Raw genomic sequence first — 21,234 nt, 5'->3', positions numbered from 1 at the left:
TGTACAATGTGTAATTATATATAAAACATGGATGTCTAGACAATGATCAAATTAATGTCTCGAGTAATTAATTAATTAATGTTTTGATGTCTAATTTGAAATGCTCGTTTCATTTCTATCTTTAGAATATCTGAACTTTCCATCGTCGTCATCATTGTAATATCATTATTAAATCATTGTTCTCGAATCAATGAGTGATGACGTGAAACAGAGATCTGCCTAGTACAGTGGATTCCCAGGGATGGGCTGTGCGCCCTTACTCAGGTGTCAATGCTCCTGATTAATAACATATATCGATTCCTGAACAGACACACAAAACACCAGAAACACTGCCAATTCTGTTAAATGACAAAACCATCGTAGAAGGATTTTTTTATCACTAAGCGGATAAATTAACCAACATTTTGATCCCCACAAGTAGGAGAGCGTTAGACGATTTGTCATCAATCAATACAGTTCTGGCCACAGGAAAAAAACGTTTAGACGGATGTATTGGAAATAACACAGAAAGAGCTGGCAAATTATTGGGGTTGTAAAATGGGAAAATCACACGAATGACACCTGGTCGGCATCGGGAACACTGGGGAAAACATGAAGATGGCAAAAATTGGTTAACCCTAGCAGTAGCAATTCATAGGAAACCTAGGAATGGCAAATATTGGCTATCCTTGGGAGTGGCAAATACTGGAATCCTGAGGATGGCAAATATTGGAAACCCAAGGATGGCAAATATTGGTAAATATGAGATGACAAATATTGATTAACCCTGGGAGTGGTAAAATAATATTGGAAACTTAGGGATGGCAAATATCTGAAACCCGAGGATGGCAAATATTGGTTATCCTAGGAAGTGGCTAACATTGTATCATGGGAATGGCAAATAATGGTCAACCTGGGGATTGCAAATATTTGTAAACATGGGGGTGTCCAATATTTGTAAACATGGGGGTGTCCAATATTTGTAAACATGGGGGTGTCCAATATTGGAAACCTTGGGATGGCAAATATTGGTTTCCCCGGGGATTGACTTACATTGAAAACCTGGGGATGGCAAATATTGGAAAACCTGGGGATGGCAAATATTGGAAAACCAGGGGATGGCAAATATTGGAAACATTGGGATGGCAAATATTGGAAACATTGGGATGGCAAATATTGGAAACATTGGGATGGCAAATATTGGCTTCCCCGGGGATTGGCTAACATTGGAAACCTGGGGATGGCAAATATAAGGAAATATAGGAAATGGCAAGTAGGGAAACACGTGGATGGCAATTATTGGTTGTTAACACGGGAATGCAAATATTGGCAAACATGGGGATGGCAAATATTGGAAAACCGAACGGTCGGTATATCATCAAATGATAATACCATGTCTTATATCATGGGGATATATGACGGCACATACATGATACTACTGAAGTCCTATCATAGGAAATATTTAAGGTATTTGGACAAAAACCTCGACAAGTTTACCCGAGAGTACCAAAGAAATGTTATAGGCTTCAAGGGAACTGTCAAGCTATACATCCAAAATACTACAGTTTCTCTTAAAACAACATGCAGTGTTTTATAGAAGTACGGCGATTAAAATTCTGGGGAAAGAGTATACCATACGATACCCATTAGATAGGACCACAGCAAAGCCACATGTCCTCATTCCTGCACAATCCCAGGGGTCCCCCACGCCCGCATTTTCCCAAAAAATATAATTCACTGTACAGTACCATAGGAAACAAAACACTCCTGCAGAACTTCCTACAGTAATACCCTACCAATGATTTCATCAAAAGATATATATAATTGTATGTTACATACCTACAATATCTGTGCAGGATAATTGTTGAACTTACCTTGATTGTATAATGCTACTGTCCAATGTGTCAATGATTTCCGTATCCCAACAGTTTCAAGGACGCGTGGGAGCGTCGTCTGTCTTCCGAATTTTGTGGCCGATTTCTAGTAAAGAAATATTGCCTTCAGTGCTGAGAGTTGACGTCTCTGTTATGACCGTACTGACAATTCTTCGGCACTAGACCTGTGAAGACCATGCCATGTCGACACAGCACGCATATGATTACAGGCAGTTTAGGACTGGAAGAATCTCCGCACACACATGGTCGTCAGACAGAGTTGTCCATAACCGTTCCAACCAGGTCAGCGTCGCCTTGTCGCCGAGACCGAGGAGGGAGACGACAGTGTCGGGGAGGGACGATCAACCGATATCGATCTTGTCGTAATTAATGTGGCGAGTACACACGGATTGGAGACGGAAGCAGGAAAAATCGATGAAACTGGAAAGTAGGCACACGTCCAGTACATCAATGCGGAGTACCTCGTCTGCTTCTAACGGAAACAAAGACAGGCACTAGTGCTCAAAATGGCTGACAGTGCCAAGGACGCACAAAATGGCGACTCTGGCAAGGCCCCGGAGAAAGAGCAGGATCCCTCCCCCGGGCAGGAGAGTGCCACAATTATACCGGATGTTGAACAGGAAGTAGTTGAACCCGAGGAGGACCCCTACAAAATTGTGGCCGCAATAGACTTTGGAACGACATTTAGTGGCTACGCCTACACGTTTGTGTCCAATCGGGACGTCATATATACCAACAAAAACTGGGGACAGACACAAGGCTTCCTCCTCCATAAGACACCTACCTCTCTCCTCCTTAAACCCGACGGGCAGTTTGAGGCATTCGGTTTTGAGGCAGTATCTAAATACAATGATTTGTCGGAAGAAGAGGCCGCAGAATACTATTATTTCGACAGGTTTAAGATGAACCTCTACGATAACAAGGTATTCTTTTTAAGGTTTATTTTCACCACTACAGATAACATCGACGCTTTGGCGCTTTGTCTAATATATGTATGGTACAGGATAATGCTCTGTTAATTGGTGGAAATTTTTGCATTTTATAAAACCGCTTTAAATGACTTATGAAATTGCTTTACATTACCATGATAGCAGCTACATATGCAATATTGCGTACAAAACCTGCGTAGCATTAACAAATGCAATTGCGTAACAAATTTTCGATATCGATCAATATCTGGTTGTATGGTAACATCGACAAATAACAAATGATGTGAACATTTCATCACGTCAACAACTTCGCGTAAATAACGTGACAGTCGATGGGTATTGTCACAAACATTCAATACATGTCACTGAAGCCATGGTCGTGATTGTACCGCTGCCACATCTTTACACAGCATCACGTGTCTTCGACATTCACCGTCATAACAACTGCAATGCTAAGATTTTAAACATAAAATTAAATTTCATTTAGAAATAAATGCTGATTTAGTGTCCTGTATTAATTTCGTGAATGTGATAACGGCGCGGGGATGCCAGAGTATTGGCGATGTCATAGTATACTCGGGAGTATTGTATAGTGTCACAGTATACTCGGGAGTATTGTATGGTGTCATAGTATACTCGGGAGTATTGTATAGTGTCACAGTATACTCGGGAGTATTGTATAGTGTCACAGTATACTCGGGAGTATTGTATGGTGTCATAGTATACTCGGGAATATTGTATGGTGTCATAGTATACTCGGGAATATTGTATGGTGTCATAGTATACTCGGGAGTATTGTATGGTGTCATAGTATACTCGGGAGTATTGTATGGTGTCATAGTATACTCGGGAGTATTGTATGGTGTCATAGTATACTCGGGAGTATTGTATGGTGTCATAGTATACTCGGGAGTATTGTATGGTGTCATAGTATACTCGGGAGTATTGTATGGTGTCATAGTATACTCGGGAGTATTGTATGGTGTCATAGTATACTCGGGAATATTGTATGGTGTCATAGTATACTCGGGAGTATTGTATGGTGTCATAGTATACTCGGGAGTATTGTATGGTGTCATAGTATACTCGGGAGTATTGTATGGTGTCATAGTATACTCGGGAGTATTGTATGGTGTCATAGTATACTCGGGAATATTGTATGGTGTCATAGTATACTCGGGAGTATTGTATGGTGTCATAGTATACTCGGGAGTATTGTATGGTGTCATAGTATACTCGGGAATATTTTTGGTGTCATATACATGTAATACTCGTGGGTGCTAGGTAGATACACTAAAGCTATTAATTCAGAAAAAATAAGTATATCCATGTGATATTGGGAAAATGTCCACGTGCGTTTACGAACTAATTCTGTCTCTCTGTGGAACCAGAACTCTGTGAAACAATTATGGTCACAAGTCCAGGTCAACGACAATCGTGTACATTACAGCACAGGCGTTGCCATGGCATTTGTGTCGCGTTTCTCTAAATGATGGACGCGCGCGCGTGAACTGGTATCGATTTCGCCCGACAACCATTATACATTCCGGATAAATTATAAATACACACACACGTGTTCGCGAGTATCGATTGTAAACAATAAAATCGATATCACAGTTAGTCATTGACGGGAATCAGGATGAATCATACAACAGTGTACCAACCAGTGCTACTCAGATCAACTTCGGCTTACACATGAATTAATGTGACTATTTAGATTGTCTTCACGGTGGTTTTCCAATAACGGCGTGATACTCAGCATGCTTTAGAAGACTATATACCAAATGCTCGCTACGTTTTGCGCCACGCCATTGAGGCAGTATCGGCACAATTCGTGTTCGTTTTCTGTTAAAGTTAAATTAATCCCATGACATAATAGAATTGTTTCAATAATTCATTCTGCACTTCACGCATTTTGTCATCGGATCTGAAACATGAATTTATACTAATAATGCTGCTTTTCTATATAATGTATAATGTAGTATTCACCTACTAGTATATATCTAATCTACCTACATTGTATTCAAGATATATAGTTTGTGTACGTAAGTGTGTGTGTGAAACTTGTCTTTGTTTCTTTCTGTATCATGTGAATATTTTATGTAGAAAATCAAAAGTGAAATAAAAAAGTACTTCCTCATTCCTCAAAGTTTACTGTCAGCTGTTGACTCCACCATCTTACGGTACATTTAGATGTCTCAGACTCGTCACATCAGATCGATCCATAGCTGTGGTTTATATACAGTACCCAGGCCGTTCAGACTGTCTGATACAGTAACACATATTGTTTTATATAATATTACGTGCATCACAAACGCCAAGTCTGTCAAGTTTACCAATATAGTTAGAGATATATCGGAATTCGTTATAAATACAATACATTGCTGATTTGTTTACCGTAATTGTTCGGATACAATGACATTAAAAATGTAGTTAAAGAATCTAACATGAACTGTTATCATTTTTAAAAGTCAACAAGGCTCGCCTCGCTCGGTACCGCAATATCAAGAATTTGTACGTTTTCCAAAGGCAGCATCCGTCTACCGCCAAATGTTACTTCATGTCCTATGGGAAATGCTATCAGCATATTCCAAGAACGGGAAATGTCTCTCCGAGTCTCTGTACAGGGAATATCGAGTTCATGGCGACAGTCGTTGAATTTCACGAGTTCTTAACGTTCAATTAATCTGTTCCAAACCTGGTTCACTTATTGGGGAGTGCCTTGGTTACTTTAGTACGACCAGCGGAAGAGTTGATGGACCCATGCTTTTCGGAACATCTCATGATTAATTAGTGATATGGTGTTGGAAAATTTAGCCACAATTTTCCTTAGGAAGTTAAAATTCCATTAGGTTTCTGTACCGTGGGAACAACTTCTCCGAACTAATGGTTATAAATGAATATTTTAGGGACAAACCCTTTTTAACTACAGAGTGGTAATAACAATTTAATTAAAAGATTTTGTCCATTAGGCGATAATCTTCTCAAATTAATATTGAATTCACGTTATAAAATGCTCATCCTAATATATTAGTCCATCAAATTAAAATTTAAGAGAATATTTAATATGGAATTTTTCGTTTTGTTTGAAATAAAATAATTCGGACAATTATATCCGTTGTTAAGTCGTAATAATGCCCGACTAACCGTAAAATGTACTTTTCGTCGCTGGAATTAGTTAACCACTTGTTTATAAGACATGGTCGTCTTTCAAGAGAATGGAAGATACGTTTGATCAAACACACAGGTTTATAACTATAATTGTAAAGACGGGTACTTACATCGTCATTACAGACATGATACTTCCTATAACATTACCAGAGATAGGTTCAAAATATCCTTACCGATATGATTATACTGAACAGATTAGTTTTACAGGCCACTTTCCCTCTGACCGTATATATACAGTATCAAGAGCTATTCTCTCAACTTACTTGTCCTAACTGTACCCTTGGAATATGACAAAATCGAATGATAGAAGATAGACTCCCCAATACTTTTAATATATTTGAAACGTTGTATAGGGAACCCGGTAATGTAGCGCCTCCACATCACAACTGTTCATTTTTGGAGTCAATTAAATGAGTAACCGTAAACCTCTCATTAACTTAAGAGCAGAATAACAAAATTTAAAAAATAGCTGGGCCGTAAACAAATATGTCATCATCTCGACTTCATTCGTAATGAAAATATGTCATCATCTCGACTTCATTCGTAATTGCATCCTAACAAGAATGTGTGTTTTTGTCAGGAGCTGAAGACGGATATTACCCTACAGGACACTTCCGGAAAGGAGCAGCTTGCAGTTGACGTTTTCGCCAAATCTCTAGGCTTCATGAAGTCTCACTTCTTACGTCACTTGAGCGTGTCCCTGGGGTACGAGCCCGACCCACAGTCCGTCCGTTGGGTCATCACTGTACCTGCCATCTGGGACGAAAACGCCAAGCAGTTTATGAGGGAGGCGGCACATAAGGTATGGATAATGCACTTTAATGTATATTCCGTTGAATTCAATCTGCCCCATTGCACTATATAATGCACTTCCGGTTAAATGTATATTCCGTTGAATTCAATCTGCCACATTGCACTAAATAATGCACTTCCGGTTTAATGTATATTCCGTTGAATTCAATCTGCCACATTGCACTATATAATGCACTTCCGGTTAAATGTATATTCCGTTGAATTCAATCTGCCACATTGCACTAAATAATGAACTTCCGGTTTAATGTATATTCCGTTGAATTCAATCTGCCACATTGCACTATATAATGCACTTCCGTTTTGATGTATATTCCGTTGAATTCAATCTGCCACATTGCACTATGTAATGCACTTCCGGTTTAATGTATATTCCGTTGAATTCAATCTGCCACATTGCACTAAATAATGAACTTCCGGTTTAATGTATATTCCGTTGAATTCAATCTGCCACATTGCACTATATAATGCACTTCCGTTTTGATGTATATTAATATCATCATAGTAATTAGGGCTCGACATCTTTATCTCTAAATTTATTCTCACAGGGTGGTCTTATAGATACAACGTACAGCAACCAACTCGTCATTGCACTAGAGCCGGAAGCAGCATCACTCAATTGTCGGTCACTTCCGGTTAGTACATTTGTCCAGACGGATAATGAGCAGGTGTCAAAGCTGACTTTTGAACCCGGAACTAAATATCTCGTGATTGATGCAGGAGGTGAGTAATTGGCACGAGACAGAAGTGCAATACATTGTATTACAACTATTTTTACGAAATTAACCTGACATTTTCATGTGTTATTTAACAAAATTGGGGTGGATCCCTTACAGATTTATCAGCATTCGGATAAAATTTGTTATTTCGGATATTTTACAACTAGAGAATTGTCACTCGATGTATTTTCTTGGGTTTACTCTCACGTATACACTTATAAAATCTCTTCCATTATTTACAACAGGTGGAACAATAGATATTGTGGCCCACAAGGTTCGGAAAGACGGTCGTATCCGGGAGCTCTTCCGTGCCACAGGTGGGGCGTGGGGTGGGACAGTTATCGACCGTCAGTTCATCGCCATGCTTGACAAGATTTTCGGTGCTGAATTCATTGCCGCGTTTCAGCGCGAGTTCCCCAAAGACTATGTCGAGTTATTACAGGACTTCGAAATAAAGAAGCGCGGTGAGTGTGAAAGTGTGCGTGTGTCGCTCCCCTACAACTTTTGTAACTTCCGGCACGAGGGCCGGTCCGTGCAGGAGTGCATCAAGTCGTACGCCGCGTCTGAGGGCGGACGTATCAAGTTCTCATCCGGAAAACTGGTATTGTCTTCAGAGGTGGTCACAGATTTGTTCTGTGATGCACTTAAACAGATTAACGATCATGTGAGGCATCTTCTTCAAAGACCAAAGTTAAAGGATTTGAAATACATGTTCCTGGTTGGAGGATTCGCCGAGTCGGTCCGCCTTCAGAACTCTATCCGATCGGAATTCGGTGAACAGGTAACGGTCCTCATACCCGAGGAAGCTAGTTTGTCCGTCGTCAAGGGGGCCGTGGCATTTGGCTGCGACCCCAGCGCCATCTGCCAGCGGATATGTCGCTACTCCTACGGAGTGGGGTCGTATCTCCCTTTTGAGGAAGGCGAACATAGAGACGATCTCAAAGTCGACTCGGACGGAATGGTGCTATGCAAACATATTTTCCAGACCTGGGCCGAAACTGGAGAAGTCATAGGTCATAACGAAATTTGGCGGGAAACATATACGCCAATTATTACCAACCAGAAAGGCATTATTTTTGAGTTTTTCAAGTCGTCGAAACGGCGACTGAAATACACGGACGAAGACGGTGTTGAGAAATGCGGATGCCTCGTTGTGGAAATGCCTGATCTGACTGGCGACAAGGAACGCGCGGTTGACCTAGAGGTCATATTCGGAGGCACTGAGATCAAGGTTGTTGGGTATGACCACACAAGCCAAACGAGGAGGGAAACATACATAGATTTCCTATCAACGTAGTGCTCGGTATTGTGAAAACGGTTGTGACACATGATTAAGGCCTCGCCACTGGTTGTGACTGATCCGAAACATGGAGTAGAATTTCACAACACCCCTTCATTCCTGGAAATCGACCATCTTTTCTGCGCTTTGTCGATATACCTTTGAACGGTCCATGTGCTTTAGCACGACCGCTGATTCGACGGTGGTTGTCATGTGGTTGTTCTCGGCGACATTTTGTTTTATCTTAAGAGTGCCATCTCCTGATGTCCAAATATACATCACCAATACCGTATAATACACATGTAGTCAAGTGACTTAAACATTTTTGTTTTTAAGTGTGGTGCCAAAACTGCTCAAATGGCGTTTACTATAGAGTCCCTTGCCTTGTAACTTCCGACTGTCTCGAGCAGGTTTCGCCGTGCCTTTGCTTGCATGTACCTAAACATATATATGGGAGCGGGTACTTCAACCTAACTGCAACTGAAAATGGCTATCACAAAAGATTGTATGGACTTCGATCAATAAATGAATTAAGACTGGAAGCAGTAAGTTGTTTCAGTGCCTTTGAATCTTTCATTTTCATGAACAGGTCTTATCCCTACAACTAATGTAGGTCTCCTGTATAATCAAATGTTTTTTTAATTGCCAATTAGCCTCAGTATGAAGACTTAGTACCAAAGGACCTCTGTCTGTCGGTCTCCTCTTTTAATTGGAAATGCTACTAGACCAGAATAATTGTTTTTGACCAAATTTAGTCTGGGACATCCTTAGGTGAAGGAGATTCGGTTCTGTATAAATGGGTTGTCTGACCTCCCAAGGACAGACAAACGGCTTAAACCGATAACATCCTTCTTCAATTGGATCAAAATTCGTTCAAAAATAGTCTACAGTATCGGTAGATGAAGAGTCTGACGTCCTAGGCAGAAAGAGACAGGTCACCATGCAAAAGGTTCTAATTAAGGAACTTTGATCAATTATCCCGTAAAAAGAGGTCCCATGGACCTGTATCAATCACAAGGTGTCAAATGTTTCTGCAAAAACATTTCCTACTTTGATCTGGGTTAAATCATTTCTTTGAACCAATTTAATTTTGCCAGCTACAATGTTTTTAAACAAACGAAGAACTTAACTATTTGGACATTTATCACAGAACACAACAAGATTGACCTTGAATACAAGCCCACATGATTTCATCCAACAAATTTGTTGCACTTCTGCAAGCTACAGACTGAATCATGACTTGTGCTTTTTTTGATACAGAAGTTTTTGAGCCCCGATCTTGATCGAAGGTCATGGTCATTTCTGTTTGCAAATCTTACCCACTCATTGCCAACACTGGAAAAAATATCAACATCACAAATGAAAAAATATCAACATCTCAAATAAATTCATTTTTTTTATTGAAAATGTAGGCGATTATGCCTAATGAAAGTAGAAAGACTACATGCAGATATACTGTACATTAAGTAACTGCTGGTCCGAGAGCAGGACTAAATGTATGATATAGTATTATATACTGTACATTAAGTTACTGCTGGCCGGAGAGTAGGACAAATTTCACGGCCAAAATCATGTGCACCAAGTAACAATCAACATGGCAATCTCACAAATATATCCTTTTTGGTTTTAAGAGTACAATATGTATTGAAAATATAGCAATTTAATCATGTAACATTTTGGACCCATCAAAAATACACAACTTTTACCAGGTAATTACAAATTGTTACCTCTCAAAAATAAACCTTTACAAAACAATTTCAACAGTCTATCAAAAGAGTTAAAATCAGGAAGACCAAACCAGCCCGAGATTCCATCACTGTTTTGATCTTTGGGTACGGAAATATTTTTTTAAGGCACAAAAAAGGATTCAACAATTCTAACTACTTAATAAATCTTCATAGGCAAGTATTGTGAAAGAATTAATGAATTATGAGTTATTCGCCAGTCAAATAAATTGTGTTGAAGAAGCCAAGGGAATAAAATACTAGAATTTTTACTTATAGAGATGATGCTTTAAACGTTTTGATTCCAAAAAAATAACATCTTAGATCTGAAATAGAAAAAATATCTTGTACCAAATTAGATTCATATGAAGTGATGATACGCAGTGAAAATTTTGTTTTGCGCCAAAATTACAATTATCACTATTGTCAGCACAAAATTTTGTCAACATTGATAGAATAAATCCCTAATAAATCCAATGAAAACGATTCTGTTTTTAATAAATGCATAGCTCAACATCACACTGGCCTGACAAACACAGCTAACATTTCAGCAAAATATAACACAAAATTTGAAATATCATGTTATTTAAATGGCATGATAAATTATACAATGTAATCCTGTCTGATAAACTGGGCACTGGATACAATGTAACCATGGCTGATAAACTTGGCACTGGATACAATGTAATCCTGGCTGATAAACTGGGCACTGGATACAATGTAACCATGGCTGATAAACTTGGCACAACATACAACGTAAGGCGGCCAAAGTATTAATTTAGAAATAGCAATGGTTAAATATGAAAGTTATGACAATGTACACAAGTTACAAGTGTTTCCCAATGTAATGATTTTTAATAACGAGCTTACAAAGGCTTGTTTGATTAATCTCTTACAATATTTGGTTATTCAGTGGTTTCATTCATGTTTGAAAAATAAATTATGAATTTTTAATTAAATTATTTCCACATGAGACTTTCTGAGGACAAGGGCAACAATTTTTATCTTTCAAAAATGTGAAAGCTTCAGGTAAATGGGGCTTCTAATGACTTACTCATAAAGAATCATTTAACAAAGGAAAAATATCACAAAAAAGAAAACACAACAGTGAAAACATCTACCTTTCATAAAAGGGAAAGCTTCAAATGAACAAGAACGTTTAATTTATAAAGAACCAATTCACAAGTCACAGGAAAAGGAAGACATTAATGATTACAAGTCTCGTCAATGATTATCACAAAACTGATGACTAGCTATACTAACACTGGTCAATAGTTAACTGGTGTCTGACCAATCTACTGAATGCCCAGTTATAACCTTCTTATAATATCAGTGGCCTTCCTTTTTTCCCCTTTCATAATAATACTGTAACATTAAACAAGGTCTCCAATTTATTTCAATGTATCAGATATCTTTCTTCCTATTTTTCAAACTTGAAGGCTAATACTCTCCAACCAAAATCCTTCTCTAGATCTCCAACTAATGTAATTATTACTAAAAGTACACTTAATCTCTAAACAAAGAAATTATAACCTGCAATCAAAAGTCTAGTACAAAAACTTGAAAGATATACTGGATTATTTGCCTTAGTTTTTATTCCCTCCACCAGGTGGCACTAGTAAATATATGACAAAAATATATTTTGGAGCAAAGACTAGTAGTGGAGTGTGAAAAATGCACTGCAAGCAATCCAGTTGTCTCCAAGAAAAGAGAGCTGGAACTCTCTAAATAAAGCACTGATTCAATCACCAACCAAGGAAGAAGGTTTTTAGGAATGCTATGAAACTCCTTAAACTTGTCTTCTTAATTATGTGTTAACAAAGATGAAATTGTGGAATAATGAACAAAACAATGAAACACTTGAGCAACAGTGAACTGGTCCTAACAGGGTTAAAAAATATCTATAGCATTATTAACAGTATTGCATATGATTATTGTTTTATTATACTACATTGTATGCAACTATTTACAGAAATAACACTCTGACATTAGTCTCCAGGCAGCTATGGTGAATTCATTGGTTACAGGGCGGTTGCCATGGTACACACTTTCAGGACACAGATCACTAAAATATTATTGAAGATTCGGAAAAGGCCTTAGCATAAGAAATAAAATACACAGAATGTCCTACCATGTCATAAATAGATCCTATATAGTACATATGTATTATAATAAAATGCAAAATGTCAAATTAGTTTCAACAAACCAGAAATGTACTTAATTCAGAAAAGATCTTTCTTGCAGTTTTTTCCTTTTTTTTCCACTATCAAATACTACAAGAAGATACTCAGGAGATGAAACAGAAATACCGCAGATAACAAAGATGACACAACTATGGCCCTATAACGAGATCGTTCTTAAAAGGTATAAATTTGGACTAATCATTATTTAGATACTTCATAAACTGGAAGGGGAGGCAATTCAACTGTCATCTAATTAGTCTCATTAAATCATCAAAAACAACAATTTGTTCTTCACAAAAACATACATATTGCACTAAAATGTGAACAGAATTAATCAAATAGTTAATATGTGTTTGTAGGCCCTTCCACTGTAAACCTTCTTTCGGAGTAAATGACTCCATGCATGGTCAACTATGACCATTTCTGCATTTTCCTGACCTCCACCTAATTGTTTCTCTCTTTGTAGCATTCCTTTTTCTCTTCTTCTAATGTGTAAAATCAAAGTCCTGACAGATCAACCAATGGATGCCTGGAAACTGACATCAGAACTTCCCTCGACCAATCACAAAGTGTCTTTTATCAGAATTTTTTCTCACAGCAGCTGTGATTGGCTCAGTAGTTATATCCCATTACTGAAGGCTTGGAACATAGGTGACAACAGTTTGTATTACTTCTGCATCTTTTCTGCTTTGATATCTGAAAGAAAACAAAACAAATAAATAATTTTTCTGGAAAAACTTATACTTTTGACCTGACTTACCACTTACTATGGCCACAATTGAGACAAACATGATTGTAATGGATGGTAGATAAATGAATTTGGGAACAAGGCTATTGTCTCAGTTTCACCCTTCAAATATGGCTGCATATGGAGCGAATCTATGTACATACCTTCTTGAGAGGGTAGCCTATTCTTCTCGCGGACATCAGTACGTTTCATACCATCCTTTTTGAAATTTTTGATACAGTTTTGATGCTCCATTTCTTTCTTCTCGGACTCTATTGCTGCAAAACAGAAGATTGCTTAGTACGACAATGTAAAGGTCCCAAAACAACCATAGTATAATCTGTTCCAAGATCTCGTTAAAAGCTGTCTATAATGTGGAAGTATTAAGAGTTAACTGAAACTTGTCTTGGCCATAAAAGCCAATTATCTCTATGTAGGACTTATGATTTTTGGCCCTATTTGCAAACAGACATAGATATTATTCTTAAAATCTGGTAAGTATAAAAGAGATAGTAGCAGCTTAAAATGTGCAGTTTTAAACATGTTAAAAATGAAATCATATACAAAATTTGTTAAAAATTCAATGGTAACTTTTCTATCACAGAATTGGAGACATTCAACAGTAATATTCGGTGATTTATATTGAAATCAATCCTGACAAGTGATAATACCTGCTGGGTCAGGGAGAGGATTTTTCTCTTTTATTTGGGTTTTTGCAAGCTTGGCTTTGTCAAAGTCTGTTAGCGACTTTCTGAATTCTGCCTCTTGTTTCTCCAGGCTAATGGCTGCAACAGAAGAATGTTAATCTATATTCTCCTTCAAGTTTGCTGTATTTACTACACATATAAATACAAAAGATATATATCAATGTTAGTATTGTGGTATCCATGAAGCCCTGGAATGAACTGATGAATTGTGGAAACTCATGACAGTGTGAAATATTGGTGACACTGATGGATCTATTTCTTGAGCTATCAAAAAGCTACAGACTAAAATAAATTTGAATCACAAAACAACAATTCCTGTAATTGACCTGGATCTTGTTGCTATTCTGTTGTTACATCTATCATGTTTCCATTTCTGTGAGTTATCTCCCTTGGCACATTCCTCTCTTAAACATAATCTTGGTTCACATATTCATATCTCTTTTTACTGCCTACAGATCATAGAGCCAGACTTTCTCCTTCCTGGGAGAAGGAATAGCTGGAAGATTCTCAAGGGATGAGAGATTGCATCAGAAATACTTCCCCTGCAATCCTCGTTCTCAATCGTACAGTGATATAGTAGTATAGCATTCCAATATATAGTCATGCTGCCCATATACAAGGATGTTATGAATAGTTCTGATGAGTGAGAGAAGTTCGGCAAACATTTCAAGAGAAAGGTATAGAAACAACTAAGAAAATCCATCAGGAGGGACACCTGTTCATCATAGAATTACTTCCCACATTTGCAGCAGACTAGAATATCAAAAGTTGCACTGCAAGACATCAAGGATATGATGATTACAGTTAAATAGAAACAGCAATCTCATTAAAGAATAAGGTAAGTACAGATCCATGCTACATAAATGAATCTGACAATGTTAATTACCACTCCAGGTAGGCAAACTATACTTTTCATAAGTGTGAGATCGTTTGAGTTTGTTGTGACTGAACTCCTTGATGGATGTCTTCAATGCTTCCTGTCTCTTCTCTGCCTGGATCACTGACCAAACAAGGACAGACATGTGTATACTGGACACTAGCTTTATATATAGGACCAATCCAACAACATTAACAACTTAGGTCTGTCAAGGTTTCAAACTAAAATTCACCAATAATTTGATACCTCGTCGCACAAATTATACATTTAAAGTTTAAGGAAGAAAACCACCTAAGTGGGATCTGGAATAGTGACCTTTTACAGTCACGTAGTGGTATATATATACCAGGGCCAAGTTTGGACAGTATTCCTTAAATTATAAGACAATTTAAAAAGTTTGTGAAATTTAATTGAAACAAAACTGTAACAGTTCTACCTGTAAATGAAATCTATCTTTTTATCTCGATACTTTCCTCGTGATGCTGATGTAGCTGGTCTATAATTAGTACATGTTCTTAGATGCAGAAAAATATTGAGAAAGTGATGTGCATGAAAATGCATACAACTGCATGCATCATGCATGCATACAGGATACCAGGTTAAGAAGCCATGCCACAAAGCTTAGCATTTCCATGGACACCTGCTCCAAATCTCCCTTATCATTTCATATTTTGACATACTCCAATAATATTAGAGGTTTACACGACAGGAAACTTTTGACAGGCTGTCATGTAACCTCTAATCACCACCGCACATAAAACCTGTTGCTGTGACCCACCTAATTAAAGTCGTTTAAAAGTTATCTTTACTCACATTTCATATGATCTGACCTACCTTATTCTATTTATCTATCATAAATACACAGTCACACAACGTGTGTCCATATCTATATCAAAGATCAGTGATTAGTAGCCTCTTTTGTCGTTTAAGCGTAGGTCCCATTTGTATATACATTGTACCGCCATACTTGTTTTGATTGTGACCTCTCGAGGTTATTTCCGGTTTATCCAAATATGGAGTTGAAATAGACGAAACAAACGAAACGCTGTGAAAATATTATGCTACGTTTCCCGTTTTATTAGCATTCCGTATTTTATAATAACCGGAACAGCAAAGTTGTTTTAGTGACCCAATATTTGAACACAGTAGGTTGCAAGTGAATTATTGTGGATATAATTATATTTAAGAGGTGTCCATCAACAATTTGTGCATAAATGGATTGCTACTTCATCAACAAGTAAGCGTACACATATTTGTTAACACGAATGATCATTTTAGATGGTTTATGACACTTTTTTGTCACGCCCCAGAATCAGGGCGCTGGCAGCTACAAGAAAAACACGTTGATGGGATATGAGGTCGCAGTATCCACCAATGTAATCAGGTGGAATAAGACCTCATATACGTATAGGAGTAATTTTGACAATGCATGTTCATGCACCAGTAGGAAGCATTATTAAACTAAGGGAAACAACTCTTAATTCTCCGTCACCTCAAACTTTCACTAAGAATGGGCAATATTTGATTTCAAGCATAATCAAAAATTCAAAATTAAATTAAATTTAATATATAAAGCTTTCAATCTAGACTTCTTTTGAGGACACATTGAACAAGTTGTCATGGATATGAAACATTCCACAGGAACCGGATTCCGTCAGGTCTTCAATTAATATCCGTACTCAGGAAACTACCTTCCTTCCTGTTGTTCTGGCTGACTTGGTCAGATAACTTTAACTGTGCTTTACTCATAAACTCACCACATCAAACAAATGTCATTGTTATAGTACACATCAAACACATCACATTTAGTAGTATATATGATACACATAACTACACATGACTTATAATCCCTTGCACTTTTTTCTGCCCTGGAGTATCCTAATAAACTCTCCTTATAATCCCTTCCTCTTTTTTTCTGCTCAGAAGTATCTTATCTATTGATTATGATGGATATATAAGTTTATCGTTCATACCTTTTGAATATTTTTTGTTAGTTTCTAAAAGAAATTTCACTTCAACATTCATCCATTTTTGTTTGTTTTAAATGACTATCAAAGGAAGCTAGAGTTCAAATCTAATAATCTAACAAGTCTTACCTTCTACATCAGGAAGTACAACTTTTTCAGCTGTGTTTGACTGTTTCAGACTTTCACGAGAAAATGTCTTGATAGCTGTCTTTAGTCCTTCGTCTTGTTTCTCTTCTGCAATTTCTATGAAATTTAAAAATAACAACAATGCTGATAACTAATATCCAGAGAGGAGTACTACAGCAAGATTGACACATTTATCCTGTAATAAGGTCAGGGGCCAATGCATAAATTTATTTAATGTAGTGAGAGGGCATATTGCAGGACAATGAAACAGTATTTGTTAACATTTTGATTAAACTGCAATAGACAGGGGCAGGCTTAAGCTTACTACCAGACATTGACTTATCACCAAGCATAGGCTTATTACCAGGTATGGGCTTATCACCAAGCATAGGCTTATTACCAGACATGGGCCTATTACCAGGCATGGGCTTATTACCAGACATGGGCCTATTACCAGGCATGGGCTTATTACCAGACATTGACTTATCACCAAGCATAGGCTTATTACCAGACATGGGCCTATTACCAGGCATAGGCTTATTACCAGACATGGGCCTATTACCAAGCATAGGCTTATTACCAGACATGGGCCTATTACCAGACATGGGCCTATTACCAGGCATAGGCCTATTACCAGACATGGGCTTATTACCAGGTATGGGCTTATTACCAGATATAGACTTATTACCAGATATAGACTTATTACCAGGTATGGGCTTATTACCAGACATGGGTTTATTGACAAACATAGGCTTACTACTAGGCATAGATATTGCTAGGCATAGGTTTATTGACAAGAATGGGCTTATTACCAGACATGGGCTTATTACCATGCATGGGCTTATGACCATGCATGGGCTTATGACCAGACATGGGCTTAATAAGAAACACCAGTATATAGTCATACTCACAGTAGACATACTATGTACAATAGCTTTATCACCGTCATAAAGAAAATCATCATCTTGGCTGACGGCGAAGGTTGAAATTTAATATTCATATTATAATCTATTACCACCATCTTCAAAAATTCAATAACCATGACAATGCTTTTCCTCCACTAGGAATCATTTTAACGAAGGTTAAACTGATGTGAAGTCGTTCCGGTATACAAAAATGAGCCTGTTCGGGATAGGCAGATTTTACACTATAATATCCTCGTACTGGCAAAACGCAATTGGTGTATGTGTTTTGGATTGCTTTTCTTTACCCTATAATATAATGTTGGTTTGGTTTGGTTTGTTTTTGTTTAACGTCCTATTAACAGCCATGGTCATTTAAGAACGTGCCAGGTTTTGGAGGTGGAGGAAAGCGGGAGTACCCGGAGAAAAACCACCGGCCTACGGTCAGTACCTGGCAACTGCCCCACGTAGGTTTCGAACTCGCAACCCAGAGGTGGAGGGCTAGTGTTAAAGTGTTGGGACACCTTAACCACTCGGCAACCGCGGCCCCTATAATATAATATACTAGTAACTACATATTCTTTATTTTACAATCATTGTACAAGAAGTTATAACCTCTATCAATCATGTTTGTTGGCCCTGATGGAAGCATGCAAGGGGTCTTAGTGTAGGAGAAAACTGGGATACCCAGGGAAAACCCGCGTGGTCAGGCAGGTGACCCATACCCTGGGAAAACCCGCGTGGTCAGGCAGGTGACCCATACCCTGGGAAAACCCGCGTGGTCAGGCAGGTGACCCATACCCAGGGAAAACCCACGTGGTCAGGCAGGTGATCCATACCCAGGGAAAACCCGCGGGGTCAGGCAGGTGACCCATACCCAGGGAAAACCCGCATGGTCAGGCAGGTGACCCATACCCAGGGAAAACCCACGTGGTCAGGCAGGTGACCCATACCCAGGGAAAACCCACGTGGTCAGGCAGGTGACCCATACCCAGGGAAAACCCACGTGGTCAGGCAGGTGACCCATACCCAGGGAAAACCCACGTGGTCAGGCAGGTGACCCATACCCAGGGACTCGTAACCCTGTTATCTAGGTGAAAGGCAAGTGTGTTACTAATGTGCCACCTGACCACCCACACTACATATAACAACACAACCAACCTTTGGCACCAGGAAGACCAGCCTGTTTCTCCACTGTGTCAGTGTGTTTCAGGCCCGTTTTATCAAAGTCTGTCACAGATTTTCTAAAAGTCTGCTCTTTCTTCTCCTCCATGATGGCTGAAAAGGCAACAGAACACAGTATTAAAACACAAGTCTGACTTATGGAGAAAGACACAGTCAAATCAATGCTTTTTCCCAAGTTTCTCTAAAAACCAATCATGATATATGGTGATTGATAAAACTAAAAGAAAATGCCAGTTTGCCTTCAGATATAAAACTGGATGCTTTTCCTGTCTGCTAGCTGTCTGTTTAGTTTCTAAAATGTATTTTCTTGCGAGGATAATGTTAAAGACCAAACAAAGATATAATTCCATATGCCATGATAAACTTGTTCTCCACTAGGTTCTATGTAGATACTATTTCTTTTGTGAGTGGCCCTTTTAGAATCCTAAACAATATAATCTCCGAGATGTTGCGTTCCCTTACAACCCTAATACCAACCGTCCTGGTCTGGGAGTGGGTTTTTCTCGGATGTTTCTGTGTGTTTGAGCTGGGAGGGATCAAACTTTTTGACGTTGTGTACAAGTCTCGCCTCGGTGACAGGGTCATTCTCGCATGGTGTCACGTGTTTTAGGCCGTCTTTATTGAAGTTCTCTACATTCTGTCGGAGTTCAACCTCCGTTTTCTCTTGTTGGATAGCTACAAGTTAAAAATAAAAGATTTTTAAAACAACTCTCTATCTTGAGAAGCAGTAAATTTTCGTTGTAATATCACAGAGAAAAAATCCTTAAAATAAATTTTTTCTGCTTGATTGTGGCAGGCTCGTGACAAAAGTTTCACAAGTCCAATCCAGGTTTGTGGTATCTCATTTGTGGTATATATTACACAACAAAACCTCAAATAGCTTGTTTACAAGCCACTTCACCAACTTATCTAACAACATGCACAATCATCAATATCACAAATCCTGCTGAAGGAGCTCAGGGACACAGCAGGGAAGGAGTAATATGGATACACCTATTGTACCCGGTCACTGTAGGATTCCTATACTGCATTTTCTATACTAAATTTCCGTTTAAGGGGGTTGAAAACTTAACGTAAAATCTGCACTCTTCAATCAGTCACCATGATATTATTTAGAATATTCAATAGCAAAGTAAACATGAAATTGTACACTGTGCTTGAAAGCTGTAAAAGTTAATGTTAAAGTTAATGCTTGTATTAAATGCAATTTACATAATATATATATAAAATGTATAATGGTTTTAAAATGATGATCTATAAACGACCACAGTAAACTCTTGAACTGATGTCGGAATTCACAAGAGTTGTCGGTGGAAAAATTGGTAATAAGACCCGAGAGGTATTGTATACGGAACAGTTTCACAGATTAGGTACTAACCACAGGCATCAGGGAGGGAATTTTTTTCTGTTAGACTGGATTTCTTTAGGCTGTTCCTGTCAAACCTCTGCAAATTCTCTCTATGTTCTGTCTCAGTCTTTTCCTGATTAATAGCTGGGGACAAAGAACACATGCACAGTTTGGGTAATTGATATATAAAAGCTTCTATAAGCCTGGCACTGCACAGCAAAGCAGTATCCACCATGACATAGGAGCCTGCAATCATCTATTAAACAAGCATATAGTTGTGATCATATGGTTGCAGATTTTAATAAAAGTATCATTATAGAAAGAAGCCCAAGCTTAGTTTTTGAAAGCCTTTTCATTCAATATTGCTGATACATTGCTTGCTGAAGATAATTTTGATGTGTGAAAATCTCCTATTTACTAGTTAAGGTAATGGTGGACTCCCTGCCACAGACCAGTTAATGTAATGGTGGACTCCCTGCCACAGACCAGTTAATGTAATGGTGGACTCCCTGCCACAGACCAGTTAATATAATGGTGGACTCCCTGCCACAGACCAGTTAATGTAATGGTGGACTCCCTGCCACAGACCTGTTAATGTAATGGTGGACTCCCTGCCACAGACCAGTTAATGAATCTTATATTTCAACACATCAAAATTCATCTACTTCAGCAATGTATATGCCATTGAGAACCAGTAAATAGGAAC

At 38.3% G+C, this 21,234-nt stretch overlaps 2 protein-coding genes across 11 annotated transcripts in view; one reads left to right on the top strand and one right to left on the bottom strand.

Moving 5' to 3' along the window:
- Positions 1-1,865: 1,865 nt before the first annotated feature.
- LOC117329253 (heat shock 70 kDa protein 12A-like) lies at positions 1,866-10,628 on the top strand. The gene is made up of 4 exons (XM_033887099.1): positions 1,866-2,797; positions 6,555-6,776; positions 7,333-7,507; positions 7,749-10,628. Exons 1-4 carry the CDS (start codon positions 2,381-2,383, stop codon positions 8,798-8,800), a joined length of 1,866 nt encoding a protein of 621 aa, XP_033742990.1. The 5' UTR covers positions 1,866-2,380; the 3' UTR covers positions 8,801-10,628.
- LOC117329254 (thymosin beta-like) overlaps positions 10,166-21,234 on the bottom strand; it is a 68,551-nt gene continuing 57,482 nt past the window's right edge. For 7 of the 10 annotated variants that reach the window (XM_033887104.1, XM_033887103.1, XM_033887107.1 and 4 more), the window contains 7 exons: positions 20,559-20,672; positions 19,658-19,855; positions 19,157-19,273; positions 17,097-17,210; positions 14,088-14,201; positions 13,581-13,694; positions 10,166-13,385 (listed from right to left, as the gene is read on the bottom strand). In XM_033887104.1, coding sequence (XP_033742995.1) covers positions 13,357-13,385; positions 13,581-13,694; positions 14,088-14,201; positions 17,097-17,210; positions 19,157-19,273; positions 19,658-19,855; positions 20,559-20,672 — 800 coding nt within the window. In that variant the 3' untranslated portion in view covers positions 10,166-13,356. The remainder of the gene's footprint in view (positions 13,386-13,580; positions 13,695-14,087; positions 14,202-17,096; positions 17,211-19,156; positions 19,274-19,657; positions 19,856-20,558; positions 20,673-21,234) is intronic. The other 3 variants (XM_033887109.1, XM_033887108.1, XM_033887110.1) reach the window with 1 other exon arrangement.

This window comes from Pecten maximus, chromosome 6, assembly GCF_902652985.1.
Source record: "Pecten maximus chromosome 6, xPecMax1.1, whole genome shotgun sequence".
Classification (NCBI taxonomy): Eukaryota; Metazoa; Mollusca; class Bivalvia; order Pectinida; family Pectinidae; genus Pecten; species Pecten maximus.
Note: the sequence above shows the minus strand (reverse complement) of the source record. Positions and strands in the feature narration are given on the sequence as shown.

What these genes read in the sequence shown, in the direction of transcription:
- LOC117329253 (XM_033887099.1), top strand. Translation starts at nt 2,381, where the DNA reads ATGGCTGACAGTGCCAAGGACGCACAAAATGGCGACTCTGGCAAGGCC. An exon ending in TGAACCTCTACGATAACAAG is followed by an intron (nt 2,798 to 6,554) that starts GTATTCTTTTTA and finishes TGTTTTTGTCAG; the next exon opens with GAGCTGAAGACGGATATTAC. An exon ending in TGAGGGAGGCGGCACATAAG is followed by an intron (nt 6,777 to 7,332) that starts GTATGGATAATG and finishes TTATTCTCACAG; the next exon opens with GGTGGTCTTATAGATACAAC.